The 27,704-nt window shown below is 31.6% G+C and overlaps 2 protein-coding genes across 3 annotated transcripts; one reads left to right on the forward strand and one right to left on the reverse strand.

Annotated features, from left to right (window-relative positions):
- The first annotated feature begins 489 nt into the window (after positions 1-489).
- LOC139521184 (ankyrin-1-like) lies at positions 490-7,901 on the forward strand. Of its 2 annotated transcripts, XR_011664028.1 has the most exons (6): positions 490-847; positions 2,313-2,459; positions 2,940-3,191; positions 3,797-4,009; positions 4,986-6,668; positions 6,917-7,901. XR_011664028.1 is itself a non-coding variant. In XM_071314503.1 (5 exons), the coding sequence occupies exons 1-5, from the start codon at positions 556-558 to the stop codon at positions 5,471-5,473; spliced, it is 1,392 nt and encodes a 463-aa protein (XP_071170604.1). In that variant the 5' UTR covers positions 490-555; the 3' UTR covers positions 5,474-7,901. The 2 variants fall into 2 exon arrangements, 1 of the variants encoding a protein (XP_071170604.1); XM_071314503.1 differs by having other exon boundaries at positions 4,986-7,901.
- A 1,825-nt stretch (positions 7,902-9,726) lies between these two features.
- LOC139521185 (charged multivesicular body protein 3-like) lies at positions 9,727-20,060 on the reverse strand. The gene is made up of 6 exons (XM_071314504.1): positions 19,922-20,060; positions 14,360-14,420; positions 13,791-13,970; positions 13,478-13,599; positions 12,058-12,169; positions 9,727-11,082 (listed from the first exon to the last, which is right to left on the reverse strand). Exons 1-6 carry the CDS (start codon positions 19,964-19,966, stop codon positions 10,946-10,948), a joined length of 657 nt encoding a protein of 218 aa, XP_071170605.1. The 5' UTR covers positions 19,967-20,060; the 3' UTR covers positions 9,727-10,945.
- Positions 20,061-27,704: the final 7,644 nt, after the last annotated feature.

Raw genomic sequence — 27,704 nt, forward strand, 5'->3', positions numbered from 1 at the left:
TTCCTTTATTTAATTTTTTATTTATTTTTAAACAAAATTATTTTTATATATATATATATATATTTTTTTATATAATACTTATTTTTATATTCTTTTATTTATTTATTCAAATTTTTGCTTTTTCAAATTTTTATCACACTTTATTTATCATTCTAAATTATGTCAATTACCACATGGTAAAATTTAAATTATTTAATGCCCAAAAAGGCGCAAGCCAGGGCCGACCGTGCAAGGGCTGTATAGCCAGTCAAGGTGACTGGTCGTTAAAAACTTCCATATATATAAAGTTTACTTTTATAAATTGTTATTTGGATGGAGAGTTGTCTCATTGGCACTCACACCACATATTTCCTATATCTACATATAATACTTGTAATTATATTATGACTAGATTCATATAAATGTCTCCTGTAAAACCTTCGTTCTGAAAGACAAACAGATTTGAGTGGTATATAAATGCCCTCCGGGCTTGAAGCATTACAATCACAAGCAAAATCCGGAGAGAAAACATCGTTATGTCGGTGTTGATTTTGTAATTTACACAACTTCGGGAAAATGGAGGACACCGAAGAAAATAAGAATAACAACAAAAGCGAAAACAATGAAAACGAAGAAGATATTGACTTTGAATCAATGGGAAAGCAGGAATTAGAAAAACATTTAGTGGTTGCTGCAAAAAATGGCAGAATAGAGAGAGTCAAGCAACTGTTACAAAGAGGAGCATCACCTGATGCCAAGGAATATAACAGGAGTCTGTTTTACGCTTCTGAAAACTACAACACACCACTGCAAAATGCTGCATCGGAAGGCTTTCATGAATTGACACGGGTCCTTATTGAAAATGAAGGTATCTACGATTGAGTGTTTTTTTCAATTATGTAAATCTATGATGAAATTATTCATTCTTATACAGTTTTTAAACCGGTTTTGAAATTATGCAGTGCAATATGGACAGGTTGAGACTAAATGAGAGCACTATTAGAATAAGCACAACTAGTTTTATAAAAGCATGTTAAGCACAACACTTTACATTTGAAAATAATGATGACTTTTTGTGAATTTTTTACAATGCTACATGTTCTTAATTTTTAATTGATGAAAATTCCTATGCCATTTTTGGTAGATAATAAATTATTTTGTCAAACCAATTATCAGTTTGTCACTTTAACTTAAAGTGAATTATAGTTAACCCGTACCAATGTAAACTCGTACCAACGTCAACTCGTACCAATAAAAAAAACTCGTACCAATGTAAACTCGTACCACTGCTAACTCGTACCAACTTATTTAAATGCATTTGATTGGTGTTTAATTATGAATATATATACTGTTATTTTTCTCAATACCTCTTAAGTCTGTAAAATGTATATAATTTGAAAGTACAATGACCAATCTGTAGCTAATGTTCCATGTGTATTAGATATAGACAATACCTTGGCAGGTTTGATTTGGCAGTAATGATGCCGAGCAAGGGTTGCATAGCATAGCAAAGTAAATGATACCTGAAATCATCCTCAGATTAGTCTTTCGTTTGCTACGTTGTCACGGTCTTGTGTGCTATTATTTATTAGCCATCGCGTTTATTTCTTTTTATGAGTTTGACTGTCCATCCATGGTTCTAATGGTATTGTGAATAGCCAGTAGACGTAATGGTAGTGTTGGCAGCATAATATTTTAAGTTTATTTCTATTTAAGAGTTATAAGTTTGACTGTCCATCTGTATTGTGAATAATGGTTTTGTGAATGGCCAGTAGGCTTAATGGCAGTACCAGTTAGTGGCAGAATAACAAAGGATATATATTTTATTTATTAAAATGTAATAATATGATTAAACAAGTTGATTAGTTAATAATCAACCAATAATCACATAATCAAAGGAATGTATTAATTTGATCACACAATCAAAGGAATATCATATATTAATTAGCAGGGTATTAAGGTAATTAAGACCATTTATATTAGTATCTTAATTAAAAAAAAAAACTATTTTTGTCCAAGTTTTCATTAAAATCCAGTATAAAATTACAGTAATTCAACTTTTTTTTATTAATTTTAGAAAGAAAAAACACCACAAAACATTCGTATTTTTGAATATATTTTTAATGGCACGACTTCCCAGTGGTACGACTTTACGTTGGTACGAGTTAACTTTTTTGGTACGAGTTAACATGGTACGAGTTTCCGTTGGTACGAGTTAACTTGCTTCCCTTAAAGTTACATTAAGCATGTTAACTGGTTAAGAAAATACAATGTAAATTAAGCATTATACAATGTTGTAAGCATCATTGTTGGATTAACCTTTTGTATTTTAGCTGATATAAATGCTGGGGACCGATTTGACGTAACAGCCCTTCACATGGCAGCTGAAGGAGGCCATGTTAGATGTGTAGAACTTCTGTTAGAAGGTGGTGCTGATTGTAACATTGGAACTAAGTACTCCAAATATGGCTCATATACAGGTAAGGGTTCCTAATGATAATTTAATCTATAGAAATTTTAAGTTTTATTGCACAGTTGAGGATCAAGGATTTTCAAGGGAAGGGAAGTAGCTACATTTTGTACTTGTCCATGCAATATCCATACATTTATATGAAAGTCCATATAAAGGGGGCAGCATGGCAATTACCATGGTTCCTTGTAACAACTAAAACTATCGAAATGTGAAATTGGAAATAGGGTGAAAAAAACGTGGCATTATTTCGATACTTTATTTTTAAATATGCTTTCTGAATGCTTCAGCCTTCAGAATTTTTTTTCATAATGTCAAATTTTGTTGGACAAAATAATGATATCCAAATTTACATGCATGTACAAATGATTCTACTTGTAAATTCCATAGACTTTATATAACATTTTTTAGCAATTTTTGATTAATATATAGGATGTATAATTAGCAATTATTCAAGATAATTGATTAAAACTGTATTTCAATATTGTAGCATTTCCACACCCAGGAGGTACAACACCACTACATTTAGCCTCGGTTCACAACCATCTTGAATGTGTGAAGGCATTAATATGGCATGGTGCTGATTACAATGCGGTGGATGAGTATGGCAGGACTAGTCTATATTTAGCTGCAGCCGCTGCCTTCGAAGACTGTGTTCATGCTCATTTAAATAATGCTATCTGGAAGGATATTTTGTCATTGCCAGTGAAAGGAACAGGTGCAGGCCCAGGACAAGAAATTGGTAAAATGTTATTTCATTAATGTAAAAAAAAAAAATTTAGTGGGAAGTTTGTTATTTTTCGCAATTTTCTAGGGTAGAAAAAAATAAAATGTTGTGAATATGTGAATCTTATACAAAAACATTAAGGAAATAGAAAAATTGTGAAAAAGTTGTTGTGAAGTCATCTAGAACATGTAGAAATGGTTTTGTATAAATAAGTTTGTTCACAACTTCACAGTAATTGCACTAAGGAAAATTCTATTACATTTATATTTTTATTCTTCATTCTGTAACAATGGTAGAAAAAAGCACAGTATACATGTATATGATAGGTTCTGATTTGTCAATTTAAATAGAGATATTTTGAATGAGATACTGGTTTATACCATACCAGTGTTTGTGCCATATATAAAAGATGTGACATATTTATTTTCTAATTTCAAAAGTAAGCACATTAGTTTACATTTATATACATGTAAATTATTCAATTCACTCACATGCAGATTGTTACTGAAAATGCTTCTCCCTTTCAGCAAAAAAAAAGAGACTAAAAATATCTCCTATATACAATTATTTACTTTTATGGCTTTTCATTGGTTGTTTAATGCATTCTTCTCTACTTTCAGGTAATACACCATTACATGAATGTGTGAAACACAAACTGGTAACCTGTATAAGAGCACTGCTAAAAAGAGGATCAGATGTTAATCATCTGAATGCAGCAGGTTTCAGTCCACTACATCTGGCTGTCAAAGCTGGTGAAGGATTCTCTATGCCAGTTTTACGGGAACTGGTAGCCAACGGTTACAACACTGATGTTAATATTCCAGATTCACAAGGTAAATAATCCAGTTCAATTAATCTACATGGGAGATAATAAAAGAGGTAGATGAAATAATTGAAATACCTTCCACCAAAACGAGTATAAGAAAAATTATTAACTGTTGATAGTATGTCTAAAAATAAATCATCATGCTAAAAATGTGCATTATATCTTTTCAGCATTTACAAAAATCTATATAAGATATCACAATACACCTCTGCTGGTAGGACCAACAACATCTTAAACAAAGATGAGCATTCAAGTTCTGATTCACAAACAAAATTAATATGAACATACACCTGTAGTTGAAGATCAAGTCAATTTTAATAGGTTTTACACTTGGCAAATTATGCTGAAATGGAACAGGTTAATGTTATGGAAGAAAGGATTATTAACATTAATTACTAATGATAGCTAATATTTAAGGAACTCAAATTTGTAATAAGCCAAAACAGGGGAAGTAACTCTTAAATTAATTTCCAACACGATTAAATTACACAAATTATTTATGACCAAAGGCGGGGGTAAATTGAGGTTAACAACTGTACTGTCTGCTTGTCTCTTACAAGTTGAGATGAACAGCTTTTTTGTGAAGGCACAGTTGTATTTTGATGACTTCAAATCTATTCTAAAGTCTTGAAAGTCTTCATTTATACACTCTTCCAGTGTGACTTGGAGATCGAAAATGTTGACTGAAGCCAAATACACGCTGACAAGGTTCATTGTCTTAACTTGAATGACCTAGTTATTAATACTTTTGAACTTTAATCCACTGTACTTGATTAAAATGACATGATTAACTTCGGGGCAATCACTAGGAGTCATAAATGTAATTATATTTCTGATAAGAAGTCGATGACACTAAAGGCAATTTTACTAGTACATTGCAAAAATGTCTCTTCTATTTTGGGCTAAAAGACCACTGATAAGAATATATATTGAACTTTATGAAAGTGACATGTTTTATATAAATAACATATATTTCATTCCAGGGTACACTCCTTTACATTATGCTTGTTTCCATGAGAACAATATGCAAGAACGTAGACCTGAGGTGGCCAGACTATTAATTGCATATGGTGCCAATGTTGACATCAAGATTTCAGGTGCTGACCGTGCTACTCTTCTAACACAAGAACTTAGAAGTCCATTTGCTGACTTATCAATATTGAAATATATAGTGAAAACAATGGTAGTTCTACCTAGTCCAGACACTGTCAGAATGATTGGTCCCTCGACTGTAGGCCTCCACATGGATCTAGCTACAAGACGACGTCTAATGATGGCTGATTCACAAAATCACTTTGAGAAAGTCAGATGGTTTAAAAATGAGTGCCGAACACCCAGATCACTCCAGCATCTGTGTCGATATTCTGTCAGAAAAACAATCACAGTCAAAAGAATTGGACAACTTCGTACATTAAAAATACCAAATACATTAAAAGACTATTTATTGTTTAATGATGGAGATGAAGACTGATGGAGATTAAGAATGGTGGAATTCATTTCTGACATTAAAAGTGTTCAAATCAACATTAAAGTATAACCTAAATATACTTTTAAAGAACAGAGTTCTATACTCAATACTGTCATAGCAGACTCTGCATAGAGTACCATTTTATGTTAGAGGAAAATTAAGTTCTGGAAGTAAGAGACTTTACACTATTAATCAGTTGACCACATTTGTTATCTATGATTACGAAAATTTTGTTATCAAATGTATCATGAATAAGGTAAAATAGTAACGTAAGAGAATGTTTTGAATGTTCCACATCGCTAATAAGCCTATGATGTTACAAATCTGAATCATTGATTACATTAATTACTGATTCTTTAATTTGATTTTATTGTTCAGAACAGAAGTCATGCATAAAGTATATGTCTTACCATGGTGTCTAAAATAATGAAAAAATTTCTGATTTCATCATGTTCATTCATTTCTAATTTTCAAAAGGAAATTTTTAATTCATAAGTGAAGAGTTATTCATAAGCATGATAAGGGAAAACTCTTCCTTATTCAGAAATGTCAGCTTCATTCATTCAAAAACATATTTGTGCAATATTGTCGTGAGATCCGAGCATATGATAATAATACAATAACGATATATGAAACTCACCAGGGATTATTACTAGTGATACATCAATTAATACACAAAATACAGTTATAAATAAAAATAATCAATACAATAAAAAATGTCAATTCATGTGGTTAAAGGTGAAGAGTTCGAATGTTTTGTTTTGTGTACTACATCACAGATAAATGTTAAGGTTCATATAAAACATGGACTGGTTCAGTACTATATATTGGAGTTCAGCACCACAATATTTAAATTGTTGAAATTTGTCATTTTTGAAGAAAAGTTGCACAAATGTCAATTAACAATACATAATGTTTAAATCTTAAAGTGTTAATTGTAACTTGTATTTGTAAATGAATGAATAAACAGTTAAAATTTAAACGTAATTAACATTAATGGAGGATTGTGCAACCCAGTCAGTTTTAAATATAAATATTTAAAACACTCTACAGATAAACAAGTTCTACAGTATAAAAATTTAGTTTGGAACATGTAGAATGGTTAAACACAGAATTAAGTGGGGTTTCAAAATGATCATCTGTTTGCATAATATTTTTGCATTTAAAATGTTTAAATTTTTAAAGAACTGTTCATCAAGTTTACACAATATCCTTACATAAATGCATAGTATCATCTTAACAAAACTCATTGTTAAAAATATTCCTTTAAGTATATGATTGTTTTGAATGAAAAATTGTTCAGTACATATTTTATATGTAATTTTTGATTTTGTTAAACATTTTGTGGTATCAGGTTGAAATTGTATATAACTTATAATCTGTAGAGATTTTAAGAAAGCTGCCATTAACTCATTTCAAAAGGAACAAAATTTATCAAGATGGTAGAGTTGTATACAACAGAACATTTTTTGTATTAAAAAAAAAAGATTTACTTGTCCATAATACATGCACTTGACTCAGCTATAGTAATGGAAGACAGGTTGTCATGGTTGTGGTGAAATATAAAAAATATTAGTTATTCTGCTTAACATTCTAAATATAATAACAAGGGGAGTAAGCCTTGGTGAATCCTTCACAAATGTAGTCAGTACATGTATTTACAACAAAATGCATAAGTTCAAAAAAAAAAAAGATAGAAAGGAAATAATATAGAAAGTTTGAAAGAAGCAACAATCTCAGCCATTTCGTTCTTCTGACATCATGTGTGTTGATTTTGAGGTTATTTTATGTTCTAAACAGTTGGTTTTTTTTTGGTTCTGATAACTTGACTTTTTACGTTATCTCCCCTTATTTGTTTTACATTCTTTATCTGAATTTCAATTATCCTGAAACTAATTTATACATGTATATGTATTTTGTATGAAATGCTTAGCTCTTAACTACTCTTTTGTCAGGTTGTTGTTTCTTTGACATATTCCAATTTTCGCTCAATTTTATTATGCTTTCAACATATATGATATGAGATTAAAAGGTCAGAGATATGTGAATAAAGTCACTAATAATCTATTTAATACAGGTTCATTAATTTGAAACAAGTTCAGAGAAATTTCATTTGTAATTTCATATTGTCCTGAATATGTTTGAACTACTTGAAACTAGACTTTAATTTAATACAAGCATGATAAGTGAAAATTTTCGATTTTGATAGATTTGTTATTTTTCATTATGAACCTTACACATGTTACATTTGTGCTAATTGAATTTTATTTGTTTTGTACATTAACACAATAAATACTTGTCATTTCATTTTGTATACATGTAGTCACTCATAGAAGTTATATATTTATTCATAGATATTTTCATATATAGTAATCATGTTTAAACTTGAGGGTTTAGAAAAAATGAAAGTCTAATAAAATGTAAAAATAAATTTGTTTGTACAGATGTTTTTGTATGCCATGTCACATAATTGATAAACTGATAATTTATTATGCTTGTGTGTAAAAAAGCAAGTCTCTGTGAAACAAAGGCCAGCTGAAGGACGCCTCCAGGTGCGGGAATTTCTCGCTACATTGAAGACCTGTTGGTGACCTTCTGCTGTTGTTTTTTCTATGGTCGGGTTGTTGTCTCTTTGACACATTCCCCATTTCCATTCTCAATTTTATTGATTCAGATTTATTGTTCAAATTACTTCCTATCTTTTGTACAAAAAGGCTGTTTTTCCAAAGACCATTTACAAAGATTGACCATTGTCAAACAGCAGCTTGGTGCCATACAGATTGCAATTTAAAATCACTTTCAACTGCTATATAAAGTTGTAACTCCAAATAAAGTCTGCAGACTTAGAAATACTTAGTATCTCCATACAAAATAGGTACTTTGTGGACTTCACTTCAACTTGAAACTTGCAAATTATTTCTAAGTATCAGACATACATACAACTTTAATAATATTTATAAACTACCAGTATTATAAATGTGCACAAAAAACTGGGGAAGGATGGAATATTACCCAAGTATATAGTGAGAACTAAGCGAAAAATTGACATTTTCAGTATTTTTTTAATGTAAAATTGAGATTGGAAGTGGGGAATGTGTCATAGAGACAACAACCCGACCAATGAGCAGAAAACAGCACAAGGCCAACAATGGGTCTTCAATACACGCTGCACTTGACATAAAAAAGGTGAGTAGGGTGAAAAACTTGATAAGTATATAATGTACTATGTGTAAATAATGGGCATTGAAATCATTTCATAACTCTTTCATTCATTCATTCATTCATTCATTCATTCATTCATTCATTCATTCATTCATTCATTCATTCATTCAAACACAACAATTAGGTCATGGCCACTTTATCCATCTCAGATGGTCAAGTACACTTTAAAATTACTCTACACCAAACATTGTCAATTAACCTGCAATTTATAAAACCTAAGAAATCTGTCAAATCATGAGAGTTGGATCAATGAACCTTGGAAACGAGAGCACATCAAACGACCACTTACATACAGACATGTATTTCTAACACGGAATCAAACAAAGACTTGAGAACATTGGTATTTGGTGCTTATAATCTAAGCACTCAAACTTGAGGAGTATGAGCAGATTTGGCAGAAACTAGTCAAGAGTAATGTGCCCTCCAGATGACTACCTTGTGTGAAGTCAGACTCAGCATGTCAATCTAGTACAGTGCATGGTTCATATTGTACCTATAGTTTATATAGACTTTGGTAATAAAGATATTTAATGTAATATTTATATCACATTCACATGTTCTGGTCCTGAAGATGCATTTCACTTGTCAATGGACATTAATAATTCATCCATCCATGAGGCAGTTCTGGTGACTGGTCTATCGCTCAATCCTATTCTTATCATTATGAATAAAATAAGTTTTAATCTAAATTGCTGGGGGTAAACATCAACACAAAATATCAGCTTGGCCTTCTTTTTTTATTTTTCAAAAGTTTAAAGTCAGGAAACTTCTTTTTTAAATTTGGTTTCTATGACCCATATTCATTTTTGTAAAATTTCTAACAATTTAAGGATATTTAGACATTGACATTTCGTTGACACATGTTGACTGCTTCTTCTTAATATCTTTTTATTTTTTGTTGTCAGGTTGCTGTTTCCTAGATGTTCACCCACATCTTATATTCAAGTAAAAAAGAAATATTGTTTGGTACCCCATATTCTGAACAGTTCAAAATATCTTTATAATTGAAAAAAAAAACAATGAAAAGACAAAAATGTTATAAAACGATTTATTCTATAATACAAATGGTATTTTTCTTGTAATAAGAAATGTCATTTGATGAACCTAGCAGTTTCATATTATAAACAGAGTACTGACATTGTGTTAACAGACATATTTCACTCACTTGAAATTCACAAGATTTGACATAAATTTCATGTGCAAGAAGCTAAAGCATATAATCCAAATCAATTTTATTCACAAGAATTCAATTTTACATGTATTCATTTTTTTTTAAAATTTCATGTGAATTTTAGGGGTAAGATCATTTCAAGAGAAATTTTCCTTAAAAAAAAATATGTCATTATAACACAATTTTATAGAAAATAAACTTTTTGATTTTATAAACAAATGAAGGGAATAAAAAACTTCTAAAAAATATTTTACGTTTTAAAGCTTTTTTTTAATACTACATTTACTTATAAATTGGAGATTTATGCTTTTCTTGCTAATATACTATACAACCCATAATGCCTTTGCTTTATACAGACAGATATATTCTCAGTTATTACAAATATAAAAGAAGTTTTCAACAAAGTTTTTCAATAGTCATTTGTTTGCAATATTACAAAGTTATGATATGAAATGAATATAATTACTAAAACACAAAATTTGTCTATCTCTCCTTAGGTCCCTCCCTCTCTTAAAGTAAAATACAAAAATTATTTGTAGATCATTTTCAATGGACACATATATTGGTACCTACTGCATTTGTTCATAATATTTAATTATGTCAGTCATGTCAATAAACTATTTGATTTATCTGATATAATTATATTAATTTTTCTTGTTTTATAATGCAAATATCGATAATAGACTAAAATAAAATAACAAAACACAAAATAAACATTTTAAAATCATCTAACAATTTAATAACAGAAATATTTTTTGTTCTTTGACTTTGATTATTGTTTCAATTGGATAAAACTTGTGAAGATATATCAAAAGAGCGAGACATATCTAGCTAACGTAGCATACAGGGTTCAAAACATAAAGCAATTAGTAGATTGTTTTACTGGCAGTAGTTGGATTTCTACCTACATGACCTACAAAAGTTTATAAAACAGGTATATCACACATTGAAAACAGTGTTCCTGAAGATAACGTGGAGGATGTAACTTGTGTATATGACCCAAGCCAGGCATGCTATCAATAATGGTATAATAAATAACAAGTATAAAATATCACAATAACAAATAAGTCCCATGATTAGCATTAGCTCTTTAAAGCTTCCAATCGACTCGTCAGATCTTCCTCTCCCTCGTCTTCACTTAATGCAGTGGCGCCCTCTGCCTCTATTGTTGCTGATGGTAGTGTGTCGTGTAGGGCATCAGGTGCCTTATCCAGTACACCTATAAAACATAGAAGAAGAATAAACAAGTTGAACCAAGTAAGTTAGTTTAATTATCTCCCCTTTAACAAGTTAGGCCAAGCTAACAAATTATCTCCCCTTAAATATGTAAAACAATTTTATATTCCTTTAAGCACATCCTACATTAGGGTTCTAAAACTGTGTAAAGTTTCATAAATATCTGTAAAGCTGTGTAGGAAGATGAGTGCTACAAAGAAATTATTACTACATATACATGATATAGGAACATTAATTGTGACTTCGATGGAGAATTGTCTAACATCTTCTTACATCTATTAAGGTAATCCCTACAAGATTTAGATCAGTGTTATATTCCTTTATGTGCACACATGGGTCGTTTTCTTCAACTGTGTAAAGATAATTCAATATTTGTACAGGTGTACAGGAGTTGTTCTAACATATAGCAACATTTGGAGTAATTAAGTTCTTTTATCTCCCATTTAACATTTTGAACAAGGATCATATCCCTTTACACTCATCCAAGAATAATAGTATAGGTTCATCAACATCCTCACAGTTGTTTAAAAGGAGCTAAGCTAACAAGAAATTTTAACAACGTGTTGCTACATTGAAAACATTCAGTTAGATTGTCTCCCCTTCAACATGTAGGAATATTGTTATATTTCTTTCCACTCATCTGTGTGTAATGTAATCAAATGTGTAAAGTTTCATTTATATCATTTCTGTCATTCAGAGGGAGTTAAGCTAACTAGCAAATAACAACATGTTCCAACATTGAAGAATTAGTTAAATTATCTCCCCTTTAAACAGATAGGAACAGTTAATATTCTACAACTGTGTTAAATCTCTTATTATCCAGTAAAGATGGAGGAATTGCACATACAAGTGATACATGGCACATGGACAGACTGATAGAGATTGTGATTCCTATGTAGCCTAAAAAGTCTGTTTAGTGATTACATATCAGTTGAAATGAAGATTATAAAAAAATTACCACTGGTGAGTTCATCTAAAACTTTGGCAACTTCTGTGTCAATTTCTTCATCCATATCTTCATCATCTAAGCCTTCCATTGTATCTTCTATCATTTCCTCTAATATACCTGCCTGTAAAATAATAACAACAAATTTCTACAGAGTTAGCCTTTATGTCATTGAGTACATAAAAAGTAAATGTTAACAAGTCAGTTCAACTGTAATTTTATAAACTTACTTTCCAAAAGACTTTTTCCAAGTTTGGCTCATTTAAATGGAAAATTCATTTTTCATCTTTTTATGTTGAATGTGTAAAAACTTTCAAATAATTTTTATTAACATTTTGAAAAGGGAATAGCCTATTTTTGTATATATTTAAGATGGATTTAATTGACTTACACTGATTGATTATTGTTATAAGGGAAAAGGAGTGTACAAATTATTTTTATAAGGACTTCAACCATGGTAAAAGAAAGACAACTCAACTCAAGTTACCAGTTCTTTCTTTCTTTTAGGATCTTTACTACAACGTTACAAAAAAGTTACAACATTGCTGAAAGACAATCAAAACAATACACACTAGTGGTTAGAAACATGGTAATCAGTAGTTTGGTCTGTCTGCCGTATTTAAACATTTAAATTCCTAATTACTGTAAATTCAGAAATTATTGCGAGGTTTTTATTATTGCGAATAATGCGACAGAGTTGTAAACGCAATAATTAAAACTCGCATTTTGTGATATCTTAACTGAATTAAGCATGACTTTTCTCAAAATCGTAATAATTAAAATCGCATTTAATTTAAAATGACAAAATCGCAATAATAAATGAACGCAATAATTTCTGAATTTACAGTAAGTTAATCACTGTTTCTCTCCAAGTGATTATTGTAGCAGCTTCATGAACATTGAATTATGGTGAAACTTGGTATCCTTGTTAACATATGAGCTTATAAGTAAAGTTTACTAAGTAAACTATACAAACTCATTTGGCCCATGATTTAAATGTTGAAATAATGTGTGATGCATGAATCTGACAAGAATATCATCAGGACCCCATGATGTGTTCACATTCTTGTATGCTACAGGTATGCTGAACTGTCATACAGGGCCATATAAACTTTGCTATAACAGGTTAAGGTAAAATTCTAATAAGAAATAGGGACCATTTACGTCAAGGTTTGAACAAACCCACAGGTTTCATATAAGATAAGTCATATAAAATATACAATCAAAGTGAAATTAATGTCTCTTAAAATTGAGAATAGAAACGGGGAATGTGTCAAAGAGACAACAACCCGACCAAAGAGCAGAAAATTGCCAAAGGCCACCAATGGGTTTTCAACATATCTGTTTTTTTGTTAATTCTGGACATAAAGTTTTGAACTTTTAATACAAAATTGTCACATGGTTTTAAGTAGTAAATTTGTTTATATTGTACCTTCATCATTTCTTTTGACATTTCCATCATAGTTTGTTGTATTTCTGGTAGTTTAATTAATGCCTGCATACTTTTCATCACATCTGTACTTTTCTCAAGAGCTCCAGCTATTCTTAATGTTGCTAAAATAGATGTAATTTAATGATTATGTCTCTATCAAATGTTTTGCAATTTATGTACATATTCATCAATGACGAGTTCAATTATTAATTTACAAGTAGAAATAAAAAAAGTAAGTAAATGTATATACCAAAAAAAATGCAATGAGAAGATATAATAAATAAGTACAAATGAAATAATGTGAAATAAATACCTAGTTGATTTTTCATGTTCATAGATACAGAATTCATGTGTGCCTTTGATGCATATAGTTTATTCACAACTTTTCGTGATTTGACTATTTCAGTAGCCAGGATTTTACAAGCTCCCTTTTCTCCTTTTTTGGCTGCATCTTTCATATGCCGCTTTGCCTTCTCTTCCTCCCTTTGTATACCTTAGAAAAATAACATGCAAGATTAATATATTTTTTTTTTACAAGCAAAACTTACAAATTTAACTTTTACAGCCGATTTCATAGAGTGTGTATAGGGAAAAGGTAGTATAACTTACCAAATACAAAAAATGTAATGTCTTTTTTTTATTTTGTTTGTTGCAAGGGTTATAGTTATTTGTATTTTTTTAGTCACAAGCTTTGATTCATATGCTTTATGACAATAAAGTTTATTACTATATGAATAATAATGAACTGCTATGCTAAGAACAGCTGGATACGACTGCAGAGGTCAAACCCTGAACAGTTGGGGCAAAAATAGACATAATATTCAAGCTTGATACAGGTTTTAAGAATGCATAATGTGTAGCTATTTTATATATCAGTCATACCTTTGATCTGTCGGTCTATGTTAAAACCTTCTTTACGTAATTTATGCGTCCATTCATTCACCTAAAATTGATACACATTATCATTAATTATATTTATATCATTAGGTTACGTATATAATATTATTAAGAGTTTTGCAATTTCTGCTAAAATTACAAAATAGCAAAAAAAAAAAGGTTTTACTTTTTTCTATTTTAATATCTCTGTTATAGTCATACAATAATTTTCCTAGAACTCCCAAATACCCAATATGAACCCAAGGATCATAGGCATGACCCAAAGACTTTACTGTATGTGGAGTATTACTACTTTTAAAGTTTTAAATATTATAAAGTCTAGAATTTTGAGATATACATGTACATCATTTTTAGTCAATAAAAGTTTAATTCAACTTCATGAATTTGATTTGTGTGTCTTTTATGCATCCCATCTGTACTCAGGCCCACATGATCATTCATTCTTAATCCCAGACTGTAAAGTGTGTCTATGGCTTGTTCAAGGTATTCTTATATGTAGTACAAAATATTTCTAATCAAAATCAATGAAAATAAATATTTGTATTGCTTAAAATATAAAATATACATGTATATATAACAGTATTTCTCTACCTTTAGAAATTTTTTATGTCCACCATATTTTTTTTTAAAAAGGAACTTACATAAAAGTCACACAAATTGAATTCCTTTGAAGTTACATTTGTAAATTCTAATTTTTTAAGTAACAATGACATATTAATATCTCATAATTTTAGTCAATATTATCAATAGAAGAAGTATTATCATGATATACATTTTTTTTTTTGTACAATATAATAAATTGCTGATTCGCTGAGCGCAGCCTGATATGACCGCAATGGTTGAACCCTGAACAGTTGGGTCAAATTTGGACACAATATCCAAGCTTTATACTGTCTGAATTTGGTTTGTTATAAAAGTTTTGATATAATATAGGGTTCTGACACAAAACAAATATCAAGATCTTACAAATCTATTTTGCAATACTGTGCAATTAAAGATTTCTTCTTGAAACTTTATAAAAATTTTGAAGAAAAAAATTGAACCCCTTAAAAAATTTTGACCCCACCAAAACTTTTTGAATCCCCCCTTGAAGCAATTATCCCAATGCTCTATCCATGCTTTCCTTTGTAGTATGGAACCTTGTAGTACAATTTCAGAGAGATCCCAAGTTATTATCTGGAAACTAGATATATGCTCGTTTTTGGCCCTTTTTTGGCCCCTAATTCCTGTATAAATGGGGCAATAACCCCCAAACTCAATCCCAGACTTCCTTATGTGAAATGGAACTTTGTGTTACAATTTCAGATATATCCATACGCTTACTGTACATACAAGTTATTATCCAGAAACTACAAAAATGCTTGTTTTTGGCCCCTTTTTGGCCCTTAATTCCTAAACTGTTGGCACCATAATCCCCAAAATCATCCAAACCTTTTACTTGTGGTATTAAACATTGTGAAACAATTTCAGAGCAAATGAAATACGTATACACAAGTTACTATCCTGAAAGTAGAAAAATGCTTGTGTTGGACCCCTAATTCCTAAACAGTTGGGACCATGCATCATCCCCAAAATTAATCCCAACCTTCCTTTTGTGGTATTGAACCTTCTTATTAAATTTCAAAGAGATCCATTCACTTAACTAAAGTTATTGTCTGGAAACCAATGTGTCTTCGGACGACAACATCATACCATTATAAGACCCCAAAAATTTAGTTGCAGTAGTATAAAAATAAGTTTTCTTCTTCCAGTAAGCAGCCACCTTTAACTGATTCACTATCCTGTCACATTTTGGAGTGCACACATGAAAACAATTTAAAACTGATTACAATAAATAGGAAATGTGTCCATAGGGACACAGATGATGCTCCCACTAGCATATTACGTTATAAAGGGACATGATAACTCAAGAACTGTAAAAGTGACCCTTCCAAATTTTGAACATATAATCTAGTTGAGGCAAACTTAAGTTAGAGAATGGAAACAAAAAATTCAGCAATTTTTCCATTTGTAAAAGGGCATAACCTTAGAATGGTAATCAAAGTGCTTTAAGCACTGAATGGTCATGGTGGTAAAGGTTGCTTTTAGTTTATCAGTTGGAAGTAAAATTGATTATTGCATTATATAAAGCATTGGTTGTAGTTGATTCAACTACCATTCTGGACAAAGAAAGATGACTCCAATTTTCAAATATGACATCATTTATATTTTTTTAACAGCATTTTTTACATTTGTAAAGGGGCACAACTCTAAATGGTAAAAGTGACAACACCCAAATTCAAACTAGACCTGTGTTTTGTGGTTATAAGAATTGGGTATAAGTTTCAGCAGTGCTTTCAAAGCTTTTTTAAGTAGGGGACACTTTTAATAAAAGTAGGAGGCTATTGCCAAGCGAAGCGAGGATAAAATGTTTAGGCTGGGGGTCTGGAGGCCGCCAAGGCCCCCCATTAGCCGGCGAAAAATCATGCAATCTGAGCATTTCCTGGTATGTTTTGAAGCTGTGAAAAGTGATAATTTTTAATGTGACATTTTTTTTTCAGCTTTCAGTCTGGCATGAGCATAATGAGATTACCTTTTTATTTTTGCTGTGAAAAGTGATAATTTTTTATTATGACATTGTTTTGAAGCTGTGAAAAGTGATTATTTTTAATGTGAAATTTTTGTTTTTTCTCAGATTTCAGTCTGGCATGAGATTACCATATAGGTACATTAGACTTAAATATTCATGTTTAGTTTCAAAGACCACAGCCAGACATTTTTACAATAATATAAAATTATAGTTTTCATAAAGGTGAATGAAACCATATTTGTTAGACATTGTTAATTCAAATGTTTACTTGAGTAGTACATTTAATTCCTTACTTGGATGAAACAACAGTTACCTCCACTTTACAGAGCTGTCATTAAACTTTGGTATTTTGATAGCTTTATTTGTTTAGAAAAATAAAAAAAATTAGTTATTTTTGCAATAAAATTACAATGAGCAGGAATAAACAAAAATACTTTACACTTTCAATAATTGATCAATGAATATGAAAGCAACTATGAAAATAGGAAGCATCTCTTGTTTCATGCAAGTAGAGGATTAAGTAAGCTGAATAAAATTGTGACTTGGACTTTCTTATATATGTTCATCTTCAAACCAACATATAAAAAAGTTTATTCACATTTAAATTCATCATCAAACTCATCAGAACTGTCACGATCACTATCACCGTTTAGTTTCCGGATAATATTAATGACAAAACAAAGAATAACAATTTACGTTGTAAATGTTAGGCAACAAATAATGCTTAAAGTTGCACTTAAAACCACTTTTCGTATATGAATTCATTTATTGACAATGACAGTTTAAAGAATTTGTTGTATTTAACTCGATGTCGTACTTTTATCTTTGTCTGTTGCTTTTCGTTGTTTTGAAAATTCATGTTCAAGCAAACTTGTATGTTTCATTTTTCCCTGGGCCTATAGCTATCGTAACTCAACCATATTCTTTAGTGAAAAGCCAGAGTACATTGTAGTTCACATTGGAAAACGCATGTGTACTATTACCTGATTGGATAAAATATTTATATCAACTAATCAGAATGACTGACACATCTAATGTTTGTTATATAGGTAAACATAAGTGATTTACTTCCTAGTTCTGACTCGTTTTATATTTAGCGTAAATAAGATATTTTTAGACATTTCCTCACATAAAAAAATGTACAGAAATTTTTTTGTGATTAAGTGAAAGTAGGCGGCACCTCTACATTGCATAGACAGCGGAATTCCCCCGCCTACTTGCTACTTTTGAAAGCACTGGACTTTCATAACATTTGGTTGAGGCAAACTAAAAGTCAAAAGAACAGAAACCAATTTTGGAACATACGTACGGATGAACGTATACCTATTGAATTCTTGCGTCAAGGTTCACAGATTTTCCTAGTCAGAATTACCCTGACATCCAACAGATGTTTTTTTTAAAACAAGATGGGTCCATGGGACACAACATACCCAAGCTTGTCTTGCAAAACAGCAAACTCATACTAAGATTTTCCAAAATACCAACAAGGGCTATATTGCAATGCATACATGTCAATAATTTGTGTGTGGTGGAAGCTATTTTACTCCAGATTTTGAAACTTTGCCTTGACTGGCAGCACATACATGTATGCATCTACATCTACATCTACATAATACTTCTTAACTTCAATATGTTGAAGATTACAAGAAGGCACATGCTAGGGAAACAAATTAACTAAACATATTTACATTAATTTCAAAAAAACATTTTTTTTTTTTTAAATTTTTTTGTATATAGATAAAAACATGGTTTGGTTTAGCAGTACATATGTGGTTTTGCACCAGACTTAAAAGCTTCTAAGTCTGGGCTACAGGCTACTTGGTATGGTAGGGAATTCCACAACCTTATTGTTCTAGGAAAAAATGAATATAAATGATAGTTTGTGGGAGAGAATGGCTGTATAAATTTATGTTCCTTAGATGGTATTAGGTATGTATTTACTGGGATGGAGACTAAGTGGTGTTGGATTTTATATAGCATGGTGACGGATGCAAGATTTCTTCTTTGTTGTAATGTTGGCCATCTTAGATGTTCAAGCATGGCTGTTACACTGCTTTGATAGCTGTATTGGTTGAGTGTATACCTGGCAGCTCTTCTCTGTACCATTTCAATTTTATGTATTTGTTGTTTCTGCCACGGGTCCCAGACGACACTACAGTATTCTATTTTTGGTCTTACGTATGTTTTGTAAGCCAGTTCTTTTGTTTTTATGCTGTTTGTTTTTACATTTCTTTTAATAAATCTCAGTGATGCGTTTGCTTTGTTTGTGATGTCATTTATATGAGAGTTCCATGTCAGGTCTTTTGTGATGGAAACGCCAAGATATTTTGCTTTGTTTGTTGATTTTAGAATATGATTATGTAATGTGTAGTTATAGATGATAGGTTTATGTTTTCTTGTTATGTGGATGATTTCACATTTGTCTGGGTTAAAGGACATAAGCCATTCTTGCTCCCATTGTTCCAGTTTATGTAGGTCTGATTGAAGGGTGTGACAGTCATCTAATGATAAAATTGTTAGATACACAATAGTGTCATCTGCAAAGAGGCGAACATTACTTTTGAGGTTGTCTGGCATGTCATTGATGTAAATTAAGAACAGACATGGCCCGAGAACCGTATGTATTATACATATAACAGATTGATTATTTCAAATGAATTAGCCTACATGTATAATTTAGTATTAGGGCATTTTGCCCCAAGTTGTTCTATAAAAGCCAACTTGGGCATTTTGCCCCAAGGTTTTATATATTAAAGAGTGTGTCATGTCATGCTTGTTTGCTTAATAATCAGCAATACAAATATAAAACCGCCAAGCTAGACTACAATATGATTATTATACATGTTATAGGCTGAGTCCAACCATCTAAAAATCATGGTACCATATTTTCAAAATGGTCATCCGATATTTTCTATAGATTTTGTCAGACATTAAGAAGAAGATATTGCAAAAATCTATGAAAAAGTAAACCTGTATACCATATCTTTTGGCGATTTTTCATTTGATTTTCCAAACAGGCCCATAATGTAATATGATCATCGGCTAAAATAAATAATAACAGGAAAGCAACAACAGGAAGTGTGCACAATATAGTAAAACAAAAACCGACAACGTAATAAACAAATCCGTCATTGCTTTTAGTATTTTTTTGTATAGATATATAGAGGGGGGATAGGAGGGGTCTTGATCCCGAAATCCCGGACTTGAAAAAACGAAATCCCGAGGTCCCGAATTTAAACAAAGCAAATCCCGACATCCCGAAATCCGAAAAAAAGGATTCCCGGATCCCGAAAGGGTCAATCCCGAAATCCCGAGCTTAAAAACACCCGATCCCGGAGTCCCGATAAAGATCCTATCCCCCCTCTATATAGGCAAGGACGTAAAACTAACATAATCTAATATACGTCCTTGATATAGGCTATATATGTCTCAGACTCTGATTATGTTTTATGTTTTTTTTACAGAGCTGTCATTAAACTTTGGTATTTTGATAGCTTTATTTGTTTAGAAAAATAAAAAAAATTAGTTATTTTTGCAATAAAATTACAATGAGCAGGAATAAACAAAAATACTTTACACTTTCAATAATTGATCAATGAATATGAAAGCAACTATATATGAAAATAGGAAGCATCTCTTGTTTCATGCAAGTAGAGGATTAAGTAAGCTGAATAAAATTGTGACTTGGACTTTCTTATATATGTTCATCTTCAAACCAACATATAAAAAAGTTTATTCACATTTAAATTCATCATCAAACTCATCAGAACTGTCACGATCACTATCACCGTTTAGTTTCCGGATAATATTAATGACAAAACAAAGAATAACAATTTACATTGTAAATGTTAGGCAACAAATAATGCTTAAAGTTGCACTTAAAACCACTTTTCGTATATGAATTCATTTATTGACAATGACAGTTTAAAGAATTTGTTGTATTTAACTCGATGTCGTACTTTTATCTTTGTCTGTTGCTTTTCGTTGTTTTGAAAATTCATGTTCAAGCAAACTTGTATGTTTCATTTTTCCCTGGGCCTATAGCTATCGTAACTCAACCATATTCTTTAGTGAAAAGCCAGAGTACATTGTAGTTCACATTGGAAAACGCATGTGTACTATTACCTGATTGGATAAAATATTTATATCAACTAATCAGAATGACTGACACATCTAATGTTTGTTATATAGGTAAACATAAGTGATTTACTTCCTAGTTCTGACTCGTTTTATATTTAGCGTAAATAAGATATTTTTAGACATTTCCTCACATAAAAAAATGTACAGAAATTTTTTTGTGATTAAGTGAAAGTAGGCGGCACCTCTACATTGCATAGACAGCGGAATTCCCCCGCCTACTTGCTACTTTTGAAAGCACTGGACTTTCATAACATTTGGTTGAGGCAAACTAAAAGTCAAAAGAACAGAAACCAATTTTGGAACATACGTACGGATGAACGTATACCTATTGAATTCTTGCGTCAAGGTTCACAGATTTTCCTAGTCAGAATTACCCTGACATCCAACAGATGTTTTTTTTAAAACAAGATGGGTCCATGGGACACAACATACCCAAGCTTGTCTTGCAAAACAGCAAACTCATACTAAGATTTTCCAAAATACCAACAAGGGCTATATTGCAATGCATACATGTCAATAATTTGTGTGTGGTGGAAGCTATTTTACTCCAGATTTTGAAACTTTGCCTTGACTGGCAGCACATACATGTATGCATCTACATCTACATCTACATAATACTTCTTAACTTCAATATGTTGAAGATTACAAGAAAGCACATGCTAGGGAAACAAATTAACTAAACATATTTACATTAATTTCAAAAAAACATTTTTTTTTTTTTAAATTTTTTTGTATATAGATAAAAACATGGTTTGGTTTAGCAGTACATATGTGGTTTTGCACCAGACTTAAAAGCTTCTAAGTCTGGGCTACAGGCTACTTGGTATGGTAGGGAATTCCACAACCTTATTGTTCTAGGAAAAAATGAATATAAATGATAGTTTGTGGGAGAGAATGGCTGTATAAATTTATGTTCCTTAGATGGTATTAGGTATGTATTTACTGGGATGGAGACTAAGTGGTGTTGGATTTTATATAGCATGGTGACGGATGCAAGATTTCTTCTTTGTTGTAATGTTGGCCATCTTAGATGTTCAAGCATGGCTGTTACACTGCTTTGATAGCTGTATTGGTTGAGTGTATACCTGGCAGCTCTTCTCTGTACCATTTCAATTTTATGTATTTGTTGTTTCTGCCACGGGTCCCAGACGACACTACAGTATTCTATTTTTGGTCTTACGTATGTTTTGTAAGCCAGTTCTTTTGTTTTTATGCTGTTTGTTTTTACATTTCTTTTAATAAATCTCAGTGATGCGTTTGCTTTGTTTGTGATGTCATTTATATGAGAGTTCCATGTCAGGTCTTTTGTGATGGAAACGCCAAGATATTTTGCTTTGTTTGTTGATTTTAGAATATGATTATGTAATGTGTAGTTATAGATGATAGGTTTATGTTTTCTTGTTATGTGGATGATTTCACATTTGTCTGGGTTAAAGGACATAAGCCATTCTTGCTCCCATTGTTCCAGTTTATGTAGGTCTGATTGAAGGGTGTGACAGTCATCTAATGATAAAATTGTTAGATACACAATAGTGTCATCTGCAAAGAAGCGAACATTACTTTTGAGGTTGTCTGGCATGTCATTGATGTAAATTAAGAACAGACATGGCCCGAGAACCGTATGTATTATACATATAACAGATTGATTATTTCAAATGAATTAGCCTACATGTATAATTTAGTATTAGGGCATTTTGCCCCAAGGTTTTATATATTAAAGAGTGTGTCATGTCATGCTTGTTTGCTTAATAATCAGCAATACAAATATAAAACCGCCAAGCTAGACTACAATATGATTATTATACATGTTATAGGCTGAGTCCAACCATCTAAAAATCATGGTACCATATTTTCAAAATGGTCATCCGATATTTTCTATAGATTTTGTCAGACATTAAGAAGAAGATATTGCAAAAATCTATGAAAAAGTAAACCTGTATACCATATCTTTTGGCGATTTTTCATTTGATTTTCCAAACAGGCCCATAATGTAATATGATCATCGGCTAAAATAAATAATAACAGGAAAGCAACAACAGGAAGTGTGCACAATATAGTAAAACAAAAACCGACAACGTAATAAACAAATCCGTCATTGCTTTTAGTATTTTTTTGTATAGATATATAGAGGGGGGATAGGAGGGGTCTTGATCCCGAAATCCCGGACTTGAAAAAACGAAATCCCGAGGTCCCGAATTTAAACAAAGCAAATCCCGACATCCCGAAATCCGAAAAAAAGGATTCCCGGATCCCGAAAGGGTCAATCCCGAAATCCCGAGCTTAAAAACACCCGATCCCGGAGTCCCGATAAAGATCCTATCCCCCCTCTATATAGGCAAGGACGTAAAACTAACATAATCTAATATACGTCCTTGATATAGGCTATATATGTCTCAGACTCTGATTATGTTTTATGTTTTTTAGTTCTAGTTTGGACGTATTATTTAAAGTTATCCTTTTCCCAATATCATAATCTTATTTAGTATTTTGTGTATTCACAAGCTTTTACAGTAATTAAGACATTTAAATTTGGGGAAACATATTGCAACTACCAGTACATATACAGGGATATGTTAGTATAATCTGAGAATACAATAGGTGTTATAGTTGTCTCCGGTATAAAAGTCGCAGAAACTTTAAACAATTATGGAATTAAAAATAATCTTGACCAATTTAATTTAACGTACCTTATTGTATATGCTTCACAGCGGAAAAGAATTTAAGCACAGACATATTGTATTATATTAGAAATTTATTTCTATTGTGGGTACTCAGGGAAAACACGAGAAACATTAACTTAAATTACGTAATGACTTTATCTATAGAGGGTGACTCAATAAGCATTGATTCACTAATCTACCTTGAGGCCTTAACTGATCTTCTATAATTATTGTGAAAATGTTACAATGTCGAACTGATGGCTGTAATAATTTTGTGATCGAATTTTATAATCTTGTACATAGCATTAAAGAATTTCAAACTGAATGGCCACTACATCCGAGACTTCGAACTGTCTTCTCAATTAACTTCACTGTTCATGCACGTCATGCATGCTATGATCATATCATTTCCCTTCTTTATGTTTTCTCACAGAATCCATTCAACAGTGTTATTTTACTTCATTTGAGATGTATGGTTGTCTTCCACTCGAATTTTGCATTTTTGGTGATTATCTCGAACATTAGATTTACGAAAATTATAAGCAGAACAAGATGTATCTATCATGAACATTTTAGAAAAATCAGACGATTCATTCGTCGAGTTTTTGACCTTAGTGTAATGTACTCAAAGGACATCAATTTAACGCAATAGTAATTGTTTTATTGGTATGAACATGGATTTTGTTTTTGAAAAATGTTGACGTCAGCTATATATGTGAAGTTATGAGAACTAATGATTCTACATTGTGTCGATACTGTTTACTGATTTGTTGGCATTGCACAAGGTCATGCATTTCTCAGACTGTTAACGGCATGTTTACGCTGAACCTTTTGATGTGTAATGATTGATACCTTTTATTCGTTAATTGTAATTAACTGCGAGTTCTCTTCGTTCGGGGCTATGCATGTGTCTTTTGTTTTAATAGATATGACCGAAGTACATTTTGTATGAAGGGGGTCTCATTGGGGGTTCTGATCCCGGATCCCGCTTACTATTTTATCAGATTCCCGTATCCCGCTTATACTCTGTACGAAAGCAATTCTCATTTTTTTGTAATTTCCCGTCACGGTCCCGCTAGACTTTATTTCACGTTTTCACGGCACAATAATTTGACTTTCACGAGTCACGCTTACAAAAAAACGGCAATCCCGCATCACGCTTAGACCCCAATGAGACCCACTATGACATTGTATGGAGCGCGGAATGCTTATAACTACATTTTTTAGCTAGGATCATGAAAACACGATTTTTATCAAGTTTTTGTTTAATTTACCTGTGCACAAGGATTTGTATAGTGAGATCTCACTATACAAATCCTTGCTTGGCACTTTATTGTGGGACCTCGTGTCATCATGAATGATAATTTTTTAAGGAATAACGCGAGATTGCAGTGTAGCCAATCAGAATAACGTATTATAATGACACATATCTAATGTAATAATACACAGGTATAAATAAAAATAATTTTTTTGTTAAGAATACTCCTTCAAACTTGGCACATGTGGGGTGAATATCAACAATAAACCTATAAGATTGGTGTTCGATAATGTATTTTTTTTTGTGTGCATCGTACAGATCTTTTGAGTAAGGTCCATTGCAAATGATTCAAAGTTTACATGTTGTTCTTATGTTGACTGTAACACCACTGGCCCAGGTAAGGAAAAGGGTTGAGCGCTTACAAACATGTTACCCTGCCTAATCACATTTGGTATGTGTCTGTCCCAAGTCAAGAGCCTGTATATATATAGTTCAGTGGTTGTCCTTTTTTAATGTCTGTCATATTTGTTGTACCGGTATTTCTTTCCGTAAATGGTTTTGTTAGTTTTCCCAAATTGAATTGCTCTACATTTTTCAAGTCGGAATACATGTAGCCGATTAACGGTACAAATTTTTATCATTATTAAAGTCCGTTGGGTAGCCTATAATTACTAACATCCTTTTCATTTGATCTTTGTTGGATAGTTTTCTCAATCACTGGCAATTATACCACAACTACTTATTTTTCTATAAGTTTGCGTTATTCTTCTAAACAATACTCTCCTTTAAAACGGTTGAACAGATTAGGAACAACCTTTATGTGAATTTTCCTTGTGAGATCTATAGTCGATAAGGTACGTACTATTTCTCCTTGTGAGATCTATAGTCGATAAGGTACGTACTATTTCTCCTTGTGAGATCTATAGTCGATAAGGTACGTACTATTTCTCCTTGTGAGATCTATAGGCGATAAGGTACGTACTATTTCTCCTTGTGAGATCTATAGGCGATAAGGTACGTACTATTTCTCCTTGTGAGATCTATAGTCGATAAGGTACGTACTATTTCTCCTTGTGAGATCTATAGTCGATAAGGTACGTACTATTTCTCCTTGTGAGATCTATAGTCGATAAGGTACGTACTATTTCTCCTTGTGAGATCTATAGTCGATAAGGTACGTACTATTTCTCCTTGTGAGATCTATAGTCGATAAGGTACGTACTATTTCTCCTTGTGAGATCTATAGTCGATAAGGTACGTACTATTTCTCCTTGTGAGATCTATAGGCGATAAGGTACGTACTATTTCTCCTTGTGAGATCTATAGTCGATAAGGTACGTACTATTTCTCCTTGTGAGATCTATTGTCGATAAGGTACGTACTATTTCATTCGAGAATGCATTTTCTGTACTTGATCAAGACCAAATAGTGTTGTTTATATTCTAGAAGCCTTCTTTACATTTCATACTGTCAAGAGTTGTTGCACGTTCAATAGTTTAATTTGAAAGGTCTGAATTCAATAGTGAAACATGACAATGAATAATGAAGAATTTTCTATGAATTACTACTGTTTTATTCAAACTCACAAATACATCAAACAATTAAATCAACAAAATTATGAGAAAATAGGAAAAATTATGCATACACAGCCATTGTGCACGATTAGGCTAGCCATATGTAATAAATCATTTGGCGATGTTCTTCGATTCCTATTCGTTTATCTGGTACAGTTGCAACATTTACTAATGCAATTAATTTAAATCCACTTTGTCGAAAATAACGTCTACAACAAACCACAAGAAAACAAAACTAAGTTTCTCTGTATAATGTTTGAATATATTTAAGTAAAATCAGGAAATCCTTAAAATTTGAGATGTTTTATGAGTCCAAAATAAGTCTCTTCATAAGAGGTCCCAATCATTTGCATGCCACAGGTTTAAACGCATACAAAATCTACCATGAGTAAAGACAGCTTTAAATACGAGTTGAGAATATAAAGGCATTCATTTAGGAAACAAAATATAAAGATATGATAGATAAAATAAATGCATCCAGAATTCTAGATTATAAAGCAAACTGAGTGCATAAATTTATATTGCGATAGGTTTGTGCAATTTGCATAAGTCATCCGGATGGTAGAAATTAGGATTTGCCAATGGGTTATAATCGGAAAAAATATGTACATTCCCAGTAATATATAAAATAGTCGAGCTTTAAAATAACTATTCAAATAGTAGCTGTAAATATATACGTTCAACTGGCTTCTTCTATTTACAGTCAATTATTTCAATTCAAAAGCAAACACAAATTCAGCAACAATCTTTTGGTGACCCGGCAGTCAGCGGTCGTAGGTTCATGTATTGCTTTTTTTTTTTTTTTTTTTTTAAAGAAAGCAACTTGTTTTAAATGTCTGTCATATTTGTTTTACCGGTATTTCTTTCCGTAAATGGTTTTGTTATTTTTCCCAAATTGAATTGCTTTACATTTTTCAAGTCGGAATACATGTAGCCGATTAACGGTACAAATGTTTATCATTATTAAAGTCCGTTGGGTAGCCTATAATTACTAACATCCTTTTCTTTTGACCTTTGTTGGATAGTTGTCTCGATCACTGGCAATTATACCACAACTTCTTATTTTTCTATAAGTTTGCGTTATTCTTCTAAACAATACTCTCCTTTAAAACGGTTGAACAGATTAGGA

Source organism: Mytilus edulis, chromosome 4 (assembly GCF_963676685.1).
Source record: "Mytilus edulis chromosome 4, xbMytEdul2.2, whole genome shotgun sequence".
In the NCBI taxonomy this organism is placed as follows: Eukaryota; Metazoa; Mollusca; class Bivalvia; order Mytilida; family Mytilidae; genus Mytilus; species Mytilus edulis.